Consider the following 19,049-nt stretch of genomic DNA (forward strand, 5'->3'; position numbering starts at 1 on the left):
TTATTATCTTCAATATAGAACATGAGTGGTCACAGAGGTAAGACTAAGGAACCAATGTCGTGATCCGATGAGAATGAACATGCATTTATTGGTATTCTTTACGAGAATGTGAAATCAGGGATGTTGCAATGTTCTACATTCACGAAAGACGATTGGGGCAAGATTAATCAAGCCATGATTGCCCTCACAAAAACGGATTACGGCATAGATAGATTAAAGGGGAAATGGAACCGTTTACGTAAGGTACATCGCTTGTTCTCTAAACTTTTAGGACATACAGGTGTTACATGAGATCCAAATACCAACACAGTTAATGCTCCAGAGGAAGTTTGGCAACACTTTTATACGGTATATATTTTTAGTAAAGAATATTTTCACCATCATTTTTTATCATATCTATCTTACCCCTTTTTGTTATACAATATGATAATGTGTCTTATTTTTACTATTATAGATTAACAAGTCCGAGTACAAAATATTCAAGAAAGAAGGATGTAAGCACTATGAAACTCTTGGAGAGATATTTAGCGGGACTACAGCTACTGGAGGATTAGGTAATGCTTCCACTCAGCTTCCTCCAACATCAGAGGAAGAAAGGCAGTTAGAAGATGATTTTTTGAATAGAGGAATTCATGTACGTGTGGAGAATGCTGATGAAGTTACAAATACTCGTCAGTGTGAAGAAATTGGTGAATCTAGCGAACGTCGACGTAAAGAACCTAAGATCAGTAAAACTGATAAACTGGATGCTTGTATGGCGCAATGGTCATCTACAGTTAGTATGAGGAATGAAGAAACTGAACTTAGGACACTTTACCTAAAAGAAAAGCTTGCAAAGCTTCAAGGAAAATCATGCAATCAATCAGATAATGAAGCTACTAGTCTGGATCCTTATTCAAATGTGGTTTGCATGGACCTCTTGAACAATATGGAAGATGTGTCTAATGAGGTTTATATGAAAGCGATAAAGGCTTTTAAGGATCCAGATTTTAGAGTGTCATTTGTGAAGATGCCAGAAATTAGAAGAAGACCTATCTTGGAGCTTCTTTGACTTGGTTGGTTGATTGTGTAATTTCTAATACCGTGTTATTTTCATTGGTGATGTTGTAGTTGAAAGTACTATGTTTTATTACATTAGCTTTAAGTAGTGTTTTATCTTCATAGTTTGATGTTGATGGTTGTAGAATTGTGTTTCAACTAGAACTGTTTGATGTTGAGTTTATTTAGAATTGAATGCTTGTTATATTTTGGGGATTTAATTATGCTTAATTGCTTTGTTGTCATTTTAGCTGATGTTGAATTATTTCTTTACGTTGATTATAATAAATGATGAATGATATGACTATTGGTGGTGATTATGAATATATTTATACACAGGATGTCAACTGAATCAAATGTGGTTGGTAATATGCATACCAATGATTCAACTGACGAAGATGCGAGTGATGATGATTTTTTATTTACCGATGATATTGTTGCAAATTTTGGGGATGTAATAATGCTTAATTGCTTTGTTGCCAGCAAAAGTAGTGTCATCGGCAGGGTACCTTGTAGAACGTCATTACTTACGGGAAAAATGTACATATTAAAGATTCTGAATGGACATCCGGATGTGTGTTATCGTAATTTTCGTATGCAGAAACATGTGTTCATGAATTTTTGTGATACTTTGAAACAGAAGCAGCTGTTGAAAGATGGAAAAAAAGTGAGCGTTGAGGAGGGCGTAGCTATGTTTTTGATGATTGTAGGGCACACTACACGATATAGTATTATAGGTGATAGGTTTCAACATTCTAACAACACGATACACAAGTGGTTTAAACGAGTATTACGGGCTGTTTGTTCACTTGGCACAGAGATAATATGTCCAACACATCAAAATGTGCCACATGAGCGGATTTTGCGCAAATTTCCTTACTTTAAGGATTGCATAGGCGCAATAGATGGAACACATGTTGCAGCTTGGGCACCTACATCAAGACAAACATCTTTCCGTGGAAGGAAAACCAATATAACACAAAATGTGATGTTGACATGTGATTTTGATATGAAGTTCACATTGTGTATTCTGGATGGGAAGGTACTACTAATGATTCGTGAGTATTCATTGATGCAGTCACAAGAACTTCAAACAACTTTCCAATGTCACGCGGAGGTATATTCTAATATTTCAAATAATTTGTCAAATATTTTTATAATATTTGGGTATTTAGGTCTTTTTTTTTTTTTTGTGCAGATCAATTTTACCTTGTTGATTCTGGTTATCCAAACATGCCTGGTTTTCTTGTCCCTTAACGAGGACGAAGATATCATCTGCGTGATTATCTTGGACGAGGAAGACCGCGTGGAAAGGAAGAACTGTTCAACTATAGACATTCCTCGTGTCGTAACATTATTGAACGTTGCATTAGTGTTTTAAAGGCAAGATTTCCTATTTTAAAATTAATTACCAATTATCCACTTAGTAGGCAAAGACAAATCCCTACTGCATGTTGTGCAATACATAATTATATTCGCTAGAAGCACGCTTTAGATAGTTTATTTGCTGAGTTTTCATCAGAGAATATGGTATTTCAAGATATGCCGGAGTCAAGTCAAGATCAAGGAGCCATACAATTTGATGCTAGTCAAACAGCTCAAATGGGACAAATCAGGGATCAAATTGCTACACAAATGTGGAATGACTTTTCAAGGAGTCGTATATGATTATGTAGACTTATTTTAATCTTTAGTGTTCGAGCTGTTTTGATTTTTGTCATGACTATTTAAACTTGTAATTATAATCCATTTGTTATTGAACTGTTGAATATAATATTATTTATCATGAATAATCATATTTTCTCATTTTCATTGAGTTAATTTTTTATTTTCATTTCTCCATTTACTATTTTTACCAAAGTTGTTTTATTTCTTGATTGTATTTTTTTTTTTGTAATGGGAAAAAATATTACAATATTTCACTAATTTCAAAATGTATTTAATAGTATACTAGTATTAAATTATTTTAATTTAACTAAAAATTATTTTATAAATAAAATATTTTTCCCAAAATTTTAAAATAAACGCGTTTTCAGTTTTCAAAAACAGTTTCTCAGATTGACAAAGAGAATGTGTTTTCAAAAATCTCAAAACAAAAACTCAAAACACAAAACTCAAAATAAATTCAAAACTCAAAACTCAAAAATAAAAAATGAAACACAAAGAGAATACCACCTAATTTTCCGTGTAAAATGCAACTGTTTTATCACACTACCATCCCCGTGGGGGCTTCTTTCTAATGTTTATACGAGTGGGTAATCGTATAAGCTATAAGGCTAAAATCGATTCTGTCCTGGTTCCTGGTCATGGAGAAAGAGGAGTACAAAACCCTTGAGATCCTTCAGAAAATCCCCAACTCTCCGGTTTTCGATCTACTCCTAAATCGCCCATCGCGTGCCAATGCACTCTCACTCGACTTCTTCACCGAGTTTCCTAAAGCCCTGTGCTCCCTAGATCAAAACCCCAACGTCGCCGTCATTGTCCTTTCCGGCAACGGCCACCACTTCTGTTCCGGCATCGACATCAAAGCCCTCGACTCACTCGCCGAGCAGTCCGCTGACCGTGCCCGCACCGCCGAGCGCCTCCGCCGCCATGTCAAGGCTATGCAGGAAGCGATTACCGCCATCGAGAGCTGCCGGAAGCCCGTGATCGCCGCCATCCATGGGGCCTGTGTTGGCGGGGGTGTTGACATCGTCACCGCCTGTGACATTAGATGTTGTACGGAGGACGCGTTTTTCTCCGTCAAGGAAGTTGATTTGGCGATCACGGCTGATCTTGGGACGCTTCAGAGGCTGCCACGTATCATTGGGCACGGCAACGCCATGGAGTTGGCGTTGACTGGAAGAACGTTTTCAGGTTCCGAAGCCAAAGGATTGGGTCTTGTTTCCAAGGTTTTTCCTTCCAAGGGCGCCATGGATGATGGTGTCAGAGCTGTTGCTCAGGGTAACTCTATATTCTATTCATTTTCTAGTGATTTATTAGTTGCATAATGTTCAACCACTGTGAGTGTTGAGACAACTTTATAAGCTTTATGTTATCCTAGGACTATGCGGACTGAACCTTGGAAGATATATGCCTCTCTCTCAACACTCTCAAATCCACCCAGCAATTATAGGAATTGAAAACAGATAACATAAGAACAAGAAACAGAAAGCAAACCACACAATGCAAAGATTTATCCTGGTTCGGTTTCCTTTGAGAAAACCTACATCCAGCCTTCAAAGAGCCTTCCTAACAGTCTTTATTTCTAGAAAGAAGATCAGTACATCACAGCCCTCAAGCCCACAAACCTTGAATACAATACCACACTGTTTCCCCAAGAAAAAACCCCAAGACTTGCAGACAGTCTTCCTTTCTTGAACAATGCCTTGCACTCATAATACAAAGGACTAGAGCACTCATATAATAGTTGTCTCTCAGCAGGCGCCTTGCCCTCATTTATAGAGGAGGTGGACACACTTAGGCAACTGACTAACTTAGAGAAATTATATATTAACCCCAACAAAATGTACTAATTACACTTTAACCCCTAGTTGCCTAATTTTTTCAGCCGAGACTACTCCTTCATGCTCCTTTCTGGTTCTGCTATCTTCTAGGACAAAACTCGAGGCAAACTTCAACAATTCTCCACCATTTGCCTTGAGATCTTCACCCGATAGCCAACTCCTGCTTTCACCATGGATGATGGACAAACCTGATCATATCAAACACAAACACATCAAAGAAAACAAATCAATGCTGTAAAACATAACAATGGGCCACCTTTGGATAAAATTCCAACTACAAAAACTAAACCTGCAACTCTCATTAGATATTATCCTCCTCAAGGGATTTTCTAATGAACATATTCCTAACACCAATATGATTGATATACTACATGGTGGGACTAATGACTAAGCCAAATGGACTGCCCATTGGCTGTTTCAACTCCTCCTACCTAGACTATATTTTAGGGTTCCTGCTGCATACTAAATGCAACATATACACCCTAAATGTATAATTTCCAGCTAGGCACACTTCACCATAAACCAAAACCATACTCAATGTTACTTATTAATCCAAAGAGATTCCATCCTTTTACACAGCATCACAACACAGTGAACCTTACCCGGATTGGCCTTAACTTTGCTAGACTTTCTCCTAGCTCCCAAAACCGGCCTTTAAGGATTTACCACTGACTTTCTCTTATGTTTGCTTCAGAACAAGACTGCTCAACCTCTTGAGACTCTTCTAACTACCAGCCTACCAAGATATGCTTAAGATTTGGATAACCTAGGCTGCCATAAGCTGTCCATTTCTATTCCAACCTCTATGCCTTTCCAGCTTCTCCTCCTTCCAACAATCTCAAATGCTGAACTACAACCTCAGCTACACCTTGAGATTTCCCATTGGGTAACTATCAATGAAGCTGCCTTACTTATCCTAGGCATACCATTGAAATTGACACAGCTTCCTCATGCACTCAATTTACCCTTTGGACTATCACAATCTTATATCTTACCTAGGGAATTACTATCATACCTAGAGAGACCTTCTAAGCAACCAATCCTTGCTTACCTTTCCCTCTAGCCTATTATCCCTTGGCTAGACTATAAGATCCCTTTTCTCTATTAATTTCCACATGGATAATGGCTGTTAGAGATTACCTATTTGATCCAAATTAAGCCTTCATGTGTTGCTATAACCAATGGCCATGTCTAGCCATTTCCCTAGACTTTTCCCATTTCCCAGCACTTCCTTAATTTACAAATAGACACTACAACAGCACTCCACCCCTTTAACCTAAGAGATATACCATTTACGTCCAATATTCTCTCCAAATTTACATGGCTCCATGCCATTCATTTGGACAAGAGTGCATCACCTCTTCTTATACAAGTGATTCTATTTTCCAGCCTGCTCCTTAGCACTCAAACCTGAGCCTAAGCATCCTCCAAACCCAACATTCCATACTTCACTGGAAACTAAATTAAGACCTATCACTACCCATCCTAGGCAGCACTCTAAACCTTCTATTCCCTTGCTCATTTCCTACAAGAGGATTCTCCTTCCCTTTCCTTGCTTAATCCAGATCTTGATCAACCATGGGCTTCAGCATACAAGACAACCCTTACACACACACTTTTCCCCTCACTGATCACAAGGACCCTCACTGCAAGAGCCAAAGCTATCTTAAACACTAGCTTCCTCCCTCTCACAATACAACCCAAGCTTACACAATGAATCTGATCAAAACATTTTCTAGATTTCCCTATTGCTATACCCTGGTTCATAGGTTAGTTTTGGACATTCCCAAAGGATTCTCCTTGCTGGCCAGCATTCCAAATTCCATCCCTTGGCCTTGGAATTTCCATGTCCTATTAGAATTTTCCCTCATAGGTAAGAACCCTAGCTTTAGGAGACCTAGGTATACCTATTACACAACTCCACACACCTAACCCTACACACCAGAAGCAATTTCCAGCCAGCTTCCTAAATTCCAGCAAGCTCATATAAGCTTGGGAATTCCTTAGGAACACATCATCTTCACTAGGTTCACCTCACCTAGCTCCACTATGAGACAAGGCCTAGATAGGTCCCCCTAGATCCTAGAAACTGATCTTCTAATGGGCTTGATTCTTTACTCTTGATTGTTTCCTACTAACACCATATCACCTACTATGACTCTATAAAATTGAAAAAACCATTTCCTATGATAAGTCCACCCTAAACCTAGAAACTATGCTATATTTCCAGCATTTCTAGACACTTATAGGGCATCTGCACTATCATAGTCAGCCTCACACATAGATGAAGAAATTCTAGGGTTTTTCTCTAGGATTTCACTCTTTCTTTTGGGACAATTCTTTTTAATATGCCCCTCATCATGGCAATGATAGCATCTTATCATTTTCTTGCCATTCCTAGACTTTGACCTAGACCTACCCTTAAATTTAGGGTCCCTGTTTTCTGGTCTAGTCCCAACTGTTAGAGCATCATGTATAGAGTTCTTTCCTTCAACCTTATGTTGTAATTCCTTGGAACTCAAGGCTCCGGTCACATCATCTAGAGACAACTTGTCTCTACCATGTTTTAAGATGTCAACAAAGGTTTTATATGATTTTGGTAGAGAGTGCAATAAGACTAAGGCCTTATCCTCATCATCATATTTAATGTCTATGTTCTCAAGATCCAAACATAACTTGTTAAACTCATCTATGTGCTCTTGCAGTTTCTTACCTTCATCCATTCTAAAGGAGAAAAATTTGGTTTTCAAATATAACCTAGTAGACAAGGTTCTAGTTAAGTAAAGGGTCTCCAATTTTTTCCAAAGGTCTAATGCCGTGGTCATTTTGGCCACTTTCCTCAAGACTTTGTCCCCTAAACTTAAAATCAAGGTGTTAAAAGCTTTCTTGTCAATATCTTTCTTTTCTTTTGATTTTTCCTTTTTCTGTTCTTCAGTGGAGGTTTCAGGCAGAGTTTCTTCCTCATCTAAAGCCTCTTCTAGTCCTAGATTCCCTAGCAATGCCCTCATTTTCATCCTCCAAAGGCCGAAATCATTTTGGCCATCAAACTTCTCAATATCATACCTAGTTGCAGCCATTTTAACACTATTCTATGATAGAGAATTCAAAACAGATGAAATCTTGAAGGTTCTTGGACTGTTCTTGAACCTAAAAACTAGCTCTGATACCAATTTGTTATCCTAGGACTATGCGGAATGAACCTTGGAAGATCTATGCCTCTCTCAACACTCTCAAATCCACCCAACAATTATAGGAATTGAAAACAGAAAACATAAGAACAAGAAACAGAAAGCAAACCACACAACACAAAGATTTATCCTGGTTCGGTTTCCTTTGAGAAAACCTACATCCAGCCTTCAAAGAGCCCTCCTAGCAGTCTTTATTTCCAGAAAGAAGATCAGTACATCACAGCCCTCAAGCCCACAAACCCTGAGTACAATACCACACTGTTTCTCCAAGAAAAAACCCCAAGACTTGCAGACAATCTTCCTTTCTTGAACAATGCCTTGCACTCATAATACAAAGGACTAGAGCACTCATAGAATAGTTGTTTCTCAGCAGGCGCCTTGCCCTCATTTATAGAGGAGGCGGACACACTTAGGCAACTAACTAACTTAGGGAAATTATATATTAACCCCAACAAAATGTACTAATTATACTTTAACCCCTAGCTGCCTAATTTCTTCATCCGAGACTACTCCTTCATGCTCCTTTCTGGTTCTGCTATCTTCTAGGACAAAACTCGAGGCAAACTTCAACACTTTATGCTATCTGTTCTATCGTTTGAACTATTATAAAGCAGCAAATTATTTTCTATCATGATATCATATTGCTTGGACATTTGTAGATTTTCTTAGCAATGAAGTGTACCACGCAGCTAGTAATATTGTTATATGCTTTTGACTGTCAACTATCTTGTAGGAGTTGAATAAAGAAAAAAAAAGAATTATTTCGTAGGAGTGCCTTGTATTTTAATCTTTACTAGATGGTTATATATACTCTTATTAGTGGCATAATAACTGACAGCTGTGTAAGTAAGTTTGAGAGATAACGTAAAAGGAAACTAAAAACATTAAAAAAAAAAGAAGAGAAAACTATCAGGACAATCTGCTGTTCAGGGTGGACTGACAGGGGATAAACAATTGAAACTTTAAGAACTCGAAATGTTACATATTAACAAGAAAAACTTGAGATGTCACCTGTTGCAGGCTAGCATCTGCTTGGATTATTCCATCCACAAAGGGTATGCTTTGATATCCTCTATCAAGTCATATCTCTAATTAGGTAACATATGAGGTTTCTGAAGACTCTGAAAAAAGGTTCTCAAATCAGATTTGGAAATTTCATTATCATATTGAAATTCTTTAGCCATGACTCTATGGCACTGTGATGGCCTAAACTTATGCAGCTGGGGCTGGAGACACTCCTACACTCGCAAAACTATTATGTGCAACTACTTCATTGCTTGCTCACACCCTCATTCTTAAATGGCACTTGCTATTGCCATTTTATTTTACTAATGCACTTACTATTGTGATTAGTATTTTGTTTTGAGGCTGATGTAAGACAAGATTGAGAATGAATCTGAAAACCCAGAAACACTACCCAGAAACTGGCTCAAAATACAATATGAGATGATATATAGGGTGCCAACAAACTTTATTTTGGAAAAGAGAATAATCAAATTAACGAAATAAATAAACTAAGAAAATAAATTGTTGAAATGTTGTCTCAAGTATATGAAATAAGTGAATGATGGCAGTGTGCTAGAGGGCCATTGAAGAATTAGATAGAAGTTTATATCTCAAACTGTAATTAATGGAAATTGGGGGGATTAAACTGTAAATATCTAATTCTTCTCTAGGGATAACTGCCCACTTTATAAATAGAGTGCTAGACAGTGTGTGTAGCCATTCTATTCTCTTCTATTGTAACGAGTGCATTGTATTCTCTGAGAGGAAGGCTAAAGTTCTGATTTAGTTTTGTAATCTTGGGAGAGAAGTTGCTGTTTGTACTCGGGAATAGGGGGAGATCTTGCTGCTGTTCGGGTCGGATTTATTTGATTAATAAGACTGCTCGGGGGTGCTCTTTGAAGGCTGGATGTAGGTTTCCTCAAAGGAAATTGAACTAGGATAAATCTTTGCGTTGTGTGGTTTATTTTCTGTTTCTTGTTCTTATTTTCTTTCTGTTTGATTGCTTAAGTTTTCTGTTTCAATTCCTATTATTACCGGGAGGATTTGGGAGTGTTGAGAGAGGCCTATATCATCTAAGGGTAATTCCGCATGGTCCTAGGTTAACAAATTGGTATCAGAGCTAGGTTTTAGGTTTAAGAACAGTCCAAGAACTGTCAAGATTTCATCCATTTCAAGAACTCTCTTGCATGAAAATTAACCACTAAAAATACAGCATCATTCGGCTACAATTGAGACCCCATTTCAACTGAAAATGAAGAATTTTTCTGCTGCAATTGAGGCTCCCATGGTCTCCTACATGCATTGCTCTCCTTAGCTGATTTTTTACAATCAGCATACTTTGAAGACCAAGGAGCCATATACATACTCTTCTTCTTCAAACAAGTTATCCCAAAATTCAAAGCCAAAATTAACCTTTGTTTACCTTACTAGTAGCCTAGGATTTGATTGGAATTACCGCAAAAGAGCGCTGTAATTCACAGCCAAGAATCACCCATCCAAATTCGCCTTCCACACTTCACTCCCAGTTGCTCCAAATCTCACCGTTTCTGCTGTGCAAATACTTTCAGAACTTGATTGGATCGGTTCGGCCTCTAGATTCACCTCATGAAACATCCCTACAATCACCGTTTGGGTAGGAATCATTGACCAATCAAAGCAGCAGTACCCCAGAACTCCGATCGAAATTTCTCGATCAAAACCGCAACACCCAGCTGCGCCTACAGGAAGCTTATCGGTTTGGTCGCAACTCTTTGGGTCATCTGCTTCACCTTCGACGGACTCATGCTCACCTCAACAGTCGCACTTCAATGGTCATAGACCACCCTCCCTTCGTTGCCTTCTAGCCGAACTAAGAATCACCTCCAAGGATCAGATCTATCACCGTTTAGAATCACTGTCAAGGACCACCGTCAACCCAAAGATCCTCGTCGACCCTTCGTTGCCTCCCGAGGTCGAGGATCACCGACTCAACGACCTAGACCCAGTCGCTCCGAAATCACCGTCAAAATTGCCTAGGTCAGTTTTGCCTTCACCCGCCTTCCTCAGTCGGTCTCCTCCTCCACTCAATCAATTGACGCTTCCGATCGGGTTGGGTGTTCAATTCGTTCACCCAGAATTCTGTCTTAGGCTGATGATCGCCTGAGTTCCAACTGATCGCTAGGAATCACTGCACCCAACTGCTATCAACTATCATTTGAAATCTGCTTCACTGTGGATCAACAAACGAGGTTTGCACCCAAGTCGATTATTGTGTTCAGAGTGGCAGAACCGATTGAAGAAGGTGCAGAGCTTGATTGATCAAGGAAGGTGATTGTGATGCAACCAGCAGAATTCTCCGAAATTGAGAATCGATGGCTGCGGTTTCTGCGAAATTCACCTACAACAGCTTCGAGGATGGGAAGGTTTTGCTCGTCTGGTAGTTCCAATCAATTGGAATCAAATCCACAGCCAAGGATTGACTGCTCTGATACCATTTGTCATGAACCTAGGGTTCATAACAAGGTTGGAATTGGCAATCGGAAGGATCCAATTGAATAGGACTGAAACAGAATGATTTAAGAGGGAAATGGGGGAGAAATTATGAAGAATTGAGGGAGAGCAGTAGAGAGAAATGAGAGGGAGATTTGAGAGAATTCTTAGAGAGAATAGAGTTTCATTAATCAATTCAAGCATATATTCTCCTCTTACAATGGGGTCTTTATATAGGCATAGTAACTAGTTAACTAATTTCTAACAACCTCCTAACAGAACCCATGTGCTTCTAACAATTTGTAAAAATATCCTAACAACCCATTACAGTTCTATTACAATAATACCCTTATATTATTCCTTGGGTCATGACAGCGCCTTGGGCTTAGGCGTGCTTGGGCCTTTTTAACTGCTTTTTAAGCCTTTTATTTTAGTATTTATTATTTTATTTAATTTTTTATTGTTTAGGGTTTATATTTATTGCTTCAACTACAAATTTGACAATGAGTAAAAAGGCTACTACTTCAAATGCTCCAATTGAATTTGAACTTGATGAAGATGGAGAGGGAGATGATGTGGAAGAAGAGAATATTAGAGATGATGCTTCTGATGATGAAAATATGGAAATGCTTGATCTTGATGATGAGGATGATTTTTAGATTATTTAAAATGCATAATTAGTTAATCTTAATTAAGATTTAAGACCTATAAATTGTTTAATATTTAATTTAAGTTGACTTAAAAGACTTTTAAATTGCATCTTTTGTCATTTTTTATTGTTTTTTCATTAGTATATGTTGAATTTTTTAATTTTCTTGATAACATGCTTGTGAAGATGTTATTAAGAGTTATGACCTATTTTATATCTTATTTTTCAACTAGGATATATATTTTTCATTTTTTTTTAGTTAGCATGCACCTATATCCATCAGGACCACGCCTCGCCTTGCGCCTTGTTAGAGTAGTTTAAATATCATGTTCCTGATCTTTCTCTTAGCTAGCTATATGTATATTGCTCCTTGTATTTTTAGTTAGTTTTTTGTTAGCCTTTTACAGTTAGTGGCTGCCTATGTGTATCTTGTTATAAGCGGTTGAGCTGTCTATTTAAAGGCAGCTCATCTTTCGAATCTATAGATGCTTGATTATTCTTCTATCAGTTGAATCCTATCTTTCATTCTCTCTGGTTTATTTTTGCCCTAGTTGTTTCTTTACATGGTATTAGAGCTTCGGTTCGAAAGAGTCGATGGCCTCCAATCAAGTTCTCGATTCTTCCTCGTCTCCCTCTCCTCGTTCTTCTTCTTCGTTATCGACTGGATCTCAATCGGATTTCTCGTCTGTTGCTAAGGCATTGAATTTCATTCCGATTAAACTCAATTCCAGCAATTATATTTTCTGGAAGGCACAAGTTCTTGCTACGGTGCGTGCCTTCGATCTAGTGTCGTTTCTCAATAAAACGACACCTCCTATGAAGTTTCTAGCTACTTCCGATGGTGAAGAAACGGAAGTTAATCCAGCATACTTGAGTTGGATTCGATCCGATCAGCTTCTATTGGGATCGCTTCTCTCAACAATCGATTAAGAGGTCCTTGCTCAGGTGATTCATAGTGAGTCATCGGCTGAGGTATGGAGTATTCTAGAAAGTTTGTACTCTCGCCAAACTATAGCCAAATCTTTTCAATTAAAACAGCAGCTAAGATCTATGAAAAAGGACTCTCTGTCTATAAATGATTTCATTCTTAAGATTAAAACAGTCGGACACACTTTGGCCGCAATAGGTGAACCACTGAATGATAAAGAATTGTTGCTTGCAATTCTTAATGGTTTAGATTAGGAGTATGAGAAAGTTGTGAGCCTTATTATATATCAAATGGATGAGATCGATTTGGAAAAGATCCAATATTTGTTATTGATGCATGAACAAAGACTTTTAGTAAAAAACTCCACTGTCAATTTTGATTCGGTCTCTACTATGCATGTAAATGTGGCTTCAATGCCTTCTGCTCAGAATTATAATTTTAGTAGCACTCGAGGAGGTTTGTCTCAGAGAGGGAATGGATATGGTAATAGAGGAGGAGGAAGAGGTCGAGGGAGGAATTCAAATAGGAGAATTTACTGTCAGTTGTGTGGTAAGCCAGGCCACTTTGTGGATCAATGTTATCATCGATTTGATAAAACATTCCAGCGGCCATCAAACACAAGTTTTGGCAGATCTGATGGTGGTAATCCTACACAGTTTATTACTCAGCCTCAGTTTATGAATCAAGTTCCTTCAAGAGCTTACATGGCCTCCTTTAGTGACTCTAACGGGATCTACACTAATGATATGGCTTCAACACAAGGCACTCACTCCGGTAGTTCTTCTAATTCTTTCACACCTGACAACTTTAACAACTTTACAGCTTCTCCTTCTCTTCCCGATTCAAATTGGTTTGTTGACTCTGGAGCAACTAATCACATCACCTCCAACCTTAATAACCTCTCTTTACATGCTCCATACACTAGTGGCGACAAAGTTGCTGTTGCCAATGGTAAGCAACTTCCTATTAATCATGTTGGCACCAATTATTTGCAATCTCAATCAAATTTAGTCCTTCCATTATCTAATGTTCTTCATGTTCCTAGTATGAAGAAAAATCTGATTAGTGTATCTCAGCTTACTCATGACTATAATGTGGTAGCTGAATTTGATTCCAATGTTTGTTTGATTAAGGACAGGGCTTCCGAACTGCTGCTGCTTTGGGGACACCTTAAGGATGAGCTTTATCGTTTGACTCCAGCATCTTGTTCTACTGGTGCCAGTATTCCTGCTTCATCCCTAGACACTTCTTTAGTTTCTTCTGTTTTTCCTTCAAAAACATGTAATAAACTAGCTACATGTACAAGGTCAAACTCATTCTGTCATGAGTTCCCACGTGTTGTAAATGCTGTTCAGCAGCACACTCAAATTTGGCAACAATGGCATGATAGGTTGGGACATCCTTCAATGAATGTACTCAAGTCTGTATTGAATAAAATGGGAATTTCTTGTTCAGGTTCCGATTTGTCCTTTTGTGATTCTTGCAAAATTGGAAAGTTAAGCCAGCTTCCTTTTTCAAGTCATGACATCATTGCAATTAAACCCTTGGAATTAATTTATTCTGATCTCTGGGGACCAGCCCCTATTTTGTCTCTAGAAGGCTATAGGTACTACATCATCTTTGTTGATGCATACACTCGGTATACTTGGATATATCCCCTAAAGCTTAAATCAGATGCTTTGTCTACATTTACTGTCTTTCATAAGTTTGCAGAACTTCAATACCACACTAAGCTTAAGGCTTTGCAAACTGATAATGGAGGGGAATTTTGAGCCTTCTTGCCTTATCTTCGAACTCATGGCATCCAATCTAGATTTACTTGTCCACATACTCATAAGCAAAATGGTGTAGCCGAACGTAAACACAGACACATCGCTGAAATGGGATTAACTTTGTTGTCTCGTGCTTGTATGCCTCTTCGGTTTTGGGTGGAGTCCTTTCAAACAACAGTTCATCTTATTAACTTCCCTCCTTCTTCTTCTCTCATGTCTTTGACACCATTTGAACTGCTATATAATAAACAACCTAATTACTTCATTTTTCAACCTTTTGGTTGTGCTTGTTTTCCCTTTCTTCGTCCATATAATCAACATAAGTTTGATTTTCATTCAGCCAAATGTGTTTTTCTTGGCTATAGTCATACTCAAGCTGGTTACAAGTGCTTGCATCCATCTGGGAGAGTATATGTGTCTCGGCATGTCCATTTTTATCCTAGTGATTTTCCTTATCCTTCTTTGTTTCCTCTTTCTCCATTGTCTTCATCACCTGTTTCTCATGGATATTCTACTGCATTTCTGGAACCTATTTTCACTCGCTCTAATTCTTCATGGTGTCCCTCGGCTGCATCAGCTCCGGTTCCCACACAGTCTAATAGTCAACTAGATGTCCCCTCTCCGGTTGAAGAACACTTACAACAGTTGCCATCTAATCCAGCTTCTTCATCTGCACCTCAGTCTAAACCTACGCCCTCCAAACATGTTTCTACTCCCTCTCTTCATCCTATGGTCACTCGATCCAAGTCTAAATAGTTAGTTGCTCCTTCTCCTCATGCTTTAGTGAGTTCTGTTGAACCTAATTCTATTAGTGAGGCTCTTTTAGACTCACGATGGGTTCAGGCCATGAATGAAGAATATACAGCCTTACAGAAAAATCATACTTGGGATTTGGTTCCAATGTCTAAGGATATGAATCTGGTTGGCTGTAAGTGAGTGTTTAGAGTGAAATATAATGCCGATGGTTCTATTCTTAAGTACAAAGCCAGGCTGGTTGCTAAGGGATTTCATCAAACCCTGGGTGTAGATTATGCTGAAACTTTTAGTCCGGTTGTTAAGGCACCAACCATTCGTGTTTTGTTTGCTTTGGCAGCTACCTATGGTTGGGACATCCAACAAGTTGATGTAAATAATGCTTTCCTCAATGGAGACTTAAATGAAGCAGTTTATATGGTTCAACCTGAGGGATTTGTTAATTCTCAGTTCCCTACACATGTTTGCAAGTTGCAAAAGTCTTTATATGGCCTCAAACAGGCTCCTTGAGCCTGGTATATGAAGCTGAGGACAGTGTTATAGTCATGGGGATTTATTCGTGCTGTGTCAGATGCATCTTTGTTTGTTAAGAAGACTGCTAGTTGTGTGCTTTATGTGTTGATCTATGTTGATGATATTCTGCTCACTGGTTCTGATAATGATGCTCTTAAATCATGTATTAGAGCTTTGGACACACATTTCGCTCTTAAAACTCTTGGTTCGGTGAACTATTTTTTGGGTTTTGAAGCTTATAGAGACAGCAATGGTATCTACTTAACTCAGACTAAGTATGTTATTGACTTACTAAAAAAGGCTGCTGTGCATGATAGCAAGCCATGTGATACTCCTATGGCTGCTGGAGTTTCTTTAACAGATGAAGGAGAACTATTTTTCAATCCTTCTTTGTATAGAACTCTCATTGGCTCATTGCAATACTTGATATATACTCGCCCGGACATAGCTTTTATAGTTAACAAGCTTAGTCAATTTTTGTCTTGTCCTAAGGTGCAGCATTGGTTGGCTTGTAAGCGTCTTCTTCGATACCTAGAGGGCACAGTTGGATTGGGTTTGGTTTTCTCTCCATCTCAAGATGATTTGTCCTTACAAGTGTACACGGATGCAGACCATGCTGGCTGCAAGGTGACTCGGCTCTCTACCAGTGGCTTTTGTGTTTATTTTGGCAAGAATCTCATTGTTTGGGGTTCCAAGAAACAGACTGTTGTTGCTAGGTCTGTAGGAGAGGTTGAATATCGCGCTATTGCTTTGGTTGTGACTGAGTTGATGTGGCTGAAAACATTGTTTCAAGAGCTAGGCTATCCTTGTGTTGCTGTTCCTATTGTGCGGAGTGATAACTTAGCTGCCAAAAGTATGTCCGAGAATCCAGTTTTTCATTCTCGAACCAAACATATTGAAGTTGATGTTCACTTTGTTCACGAGAAGGTGGGGAATGGTGAAGTAGAGGTTAGGTATGTTCCTACAACTAGTCAAGTGGCTGATGTTCTTACAAAAGCACTGCCTAGAGACAGGTTTAAGTTTCTACGAGCAAGACTTGGTTTGGTGTTGTCTCCTGTTCATGTTGGTTCTACATATGTTGCTAAATTCTCCACACTTGGTCACTCAACTTCTATGGAGTTTGATTTGAGGGGAAGTGTTAGAGTAGTTTAAATATCATGTTCCTGATCTTTCTCTCAGCTAGCTATATGTATATTGCTCCTTATATTTTCAGTTAGTTTTCTGTTAGCCTTTTTCAGTTAGTGGCTACCTATGTGTATCTTGTTATAAGCGGTTGAGCTGTCTATTTAAAGGCAGCTCATCTTCCGAATCTATAGATGCTTGATTATTCTTCTATCAGCTGAATCCTATCTTTCATTCTCTCTGGTTTATTTTTGCCCTAGTTGTTTCTTTACATGCCTTAGGCTCTAACACCCTTTTGTGGCTTAGTGCGCCTTCGGCCTTTAATAACACTGATGAAAACTAGAATGCATCTTTGTTGAGCTGGTTCTCTTCCAGCATAACATAAGTTGTCCCAACACAGTAATACATATTAATGTCATCAGGAAACAAGCAAATCAAAATGGGGCAAGTGTACTCATACTGGTCAAGTGGATATATTCATATGAATTTAGAGGTTTGATCATCTAGCAAGTGGATGTCATGTACCTAGGGTTTTGTCATGAGACAAGAGATAGTTGATTTTTGCGGCTAAGTTTGGTACTAAATTTAGATATTATCTAATTGTACTCCCTTAGTATTTTTATTCTCTTACTTGCATTTATTTTCCAGCTGGGTAGTTTGTTATGGCGGAATTTGGCAGGTGTCCTAGTGCTAGAATAGGACAAAATAGTTGGTTAGAGAGAGTCTCCACCCACTTGATTTGATTTGCTTCCTCAGGATATTCTTTTATGCTACCTGTATCTTCACATATTGCCCCGATTTTGCTTCAGACATGTCTTGGAATCAATTTCAATATCTCCAAGCAATTCTTTAGCTTTGAAACTGGTACAGCCTTTGTAAAAATATTTGCTGCATTTTCCTCACCTAAAACTTTGGTTAGAATAATAGTTTTCTTTTCAATAACTTGTCTGATAAAATGATATCTTATGTCTATATGCTTTGCTCTTTCATGATGAGCTTCGTTTTTAGACAAATGGATTGCACTTTGACTATCACACATCAAAGTAGTCTTAACCTCTACTCCTAGAATCTCACTTACTAATCCTTTTAGCCACAAAGCCTCTTTAAAAGCATCCGAAAGGGCTATGTACTTTGTTTCGGTAGTTGATAATTCTACCACATGTTAGAGACTCGATTTCCAACTAATAGTGGAGTTCCATAACCTAAAAACATAACCGGTTGTGGATCTTCACTTATCAATATTGGTGACATAATCAACATCCACATATCCTAGGATTATAGGCTAATCTTCTAGACTTTCACCACTATAAGACAAAGCATAATTAGTGGATCCTTTTAGATATCTACACATCCATTTAACAGCTAACTAGTGAGACTTACCTGGATTAGCCATGAACCGACTTATGACACTCATTCTATGTGCCAAGTCGGGTTTTGTGCAGACCATACTATACATTAAGCTGCTTACTGCACTTGAGTATGGTATATTGGCCATCTCTTTTCTTTCTTCCTCATCCTTTGGAGACTGATCTGAGGACAATTTAAAATGAGATGCAAAAGGTGCAAAAGGTACACTAACAGCCTTTGCATTTGAAATTCCAAATCTTGATAACAACTTTGCTAAGTATGATTTTTTGAGATAGATAGATTTTCCTATGTTGCTCATCCCTAGAAATCTCCATACCTAGGATTTTCTTTGCCTCACCTAATTCTTTCATCTCAAACTCAGCTTTCAGCCTTTGCTTAAGAAGCTAGATTTCACTTGTGGATTGACTTGCAATAAGCATGTCATCCACATATAACAATAGATAGATAGAAATACTAGGTGTGACATGTTTAAAGTATATACAACAATCATAAGAACTCCTTAGATATCCTTGGTTTATCATAACCAAATCAAATTTCCGGTACCACTGTCTTGGGGACTATTTAAGTCCATACAGTGACTTTCTAAGGAGGCACACTTTCTCCACCTCTCCCTTGGCTTCAAACCTCTTTGGTTGGTCCATATAAATTCTCTCTTCAAAGTCTCCATGAAGGAAAGCAATTGTTACATCCATCTGCTCTAAATGAAGGTTCAATTTAGCTGTGATGGCTAGCAACACC

The 19,049-nt window shown here is 38.4% G+C and overlaps 1 protein-coding gene across 2 annotated transcripts in view; it reads left to right on the forward strand.

Annotated features, from left to right (window-relative positions):
* The first annotated feature begins 3,259 nt into the window (after positions 1 to 3,259).
* Positions 3,260 to 19,049, forward strand: part of LOC127809717 (delta(3,5)-Delta(2,4)-dienoyl-CoA isomerase, peroxisomal) — a 52,942-nt gene continuing 37,152 nt past the window's right edge. The window contains exon 1 of one of the 2 annotated variants that reach the window (XR_008025204.1): positions 3,260 to 3,981. Coding sequence is in view for 1 of the 2 variants with exons in the window: in XM_052348738.1 (XP_052204698.1) it covers positions 3,345 to 3,981 (637 nt within the window). In the remaining variant the exon portion in view is untranslated. The remainder of the gene's footprint in view (positions 3,982 to 19,049) is intronic. The other variant, XM_052348738.1, reaches the window with a different exon arrangement.

The sequence above is a fragment of the Diospyros lotus genome, chromosome 9, assembly GCF_014633365.1.
Source record: "Diospyros lotus cultivar Yz01 chromosome 9, ASM1463336v1, whole genome shotgun sequence".
Lineage (NCBI taxonomy): Eukaryota > Viridiplantae > Streptophyta > Magnoliopsida > Ericales > Ebenaceae > Diospyros > Diospyros lotus.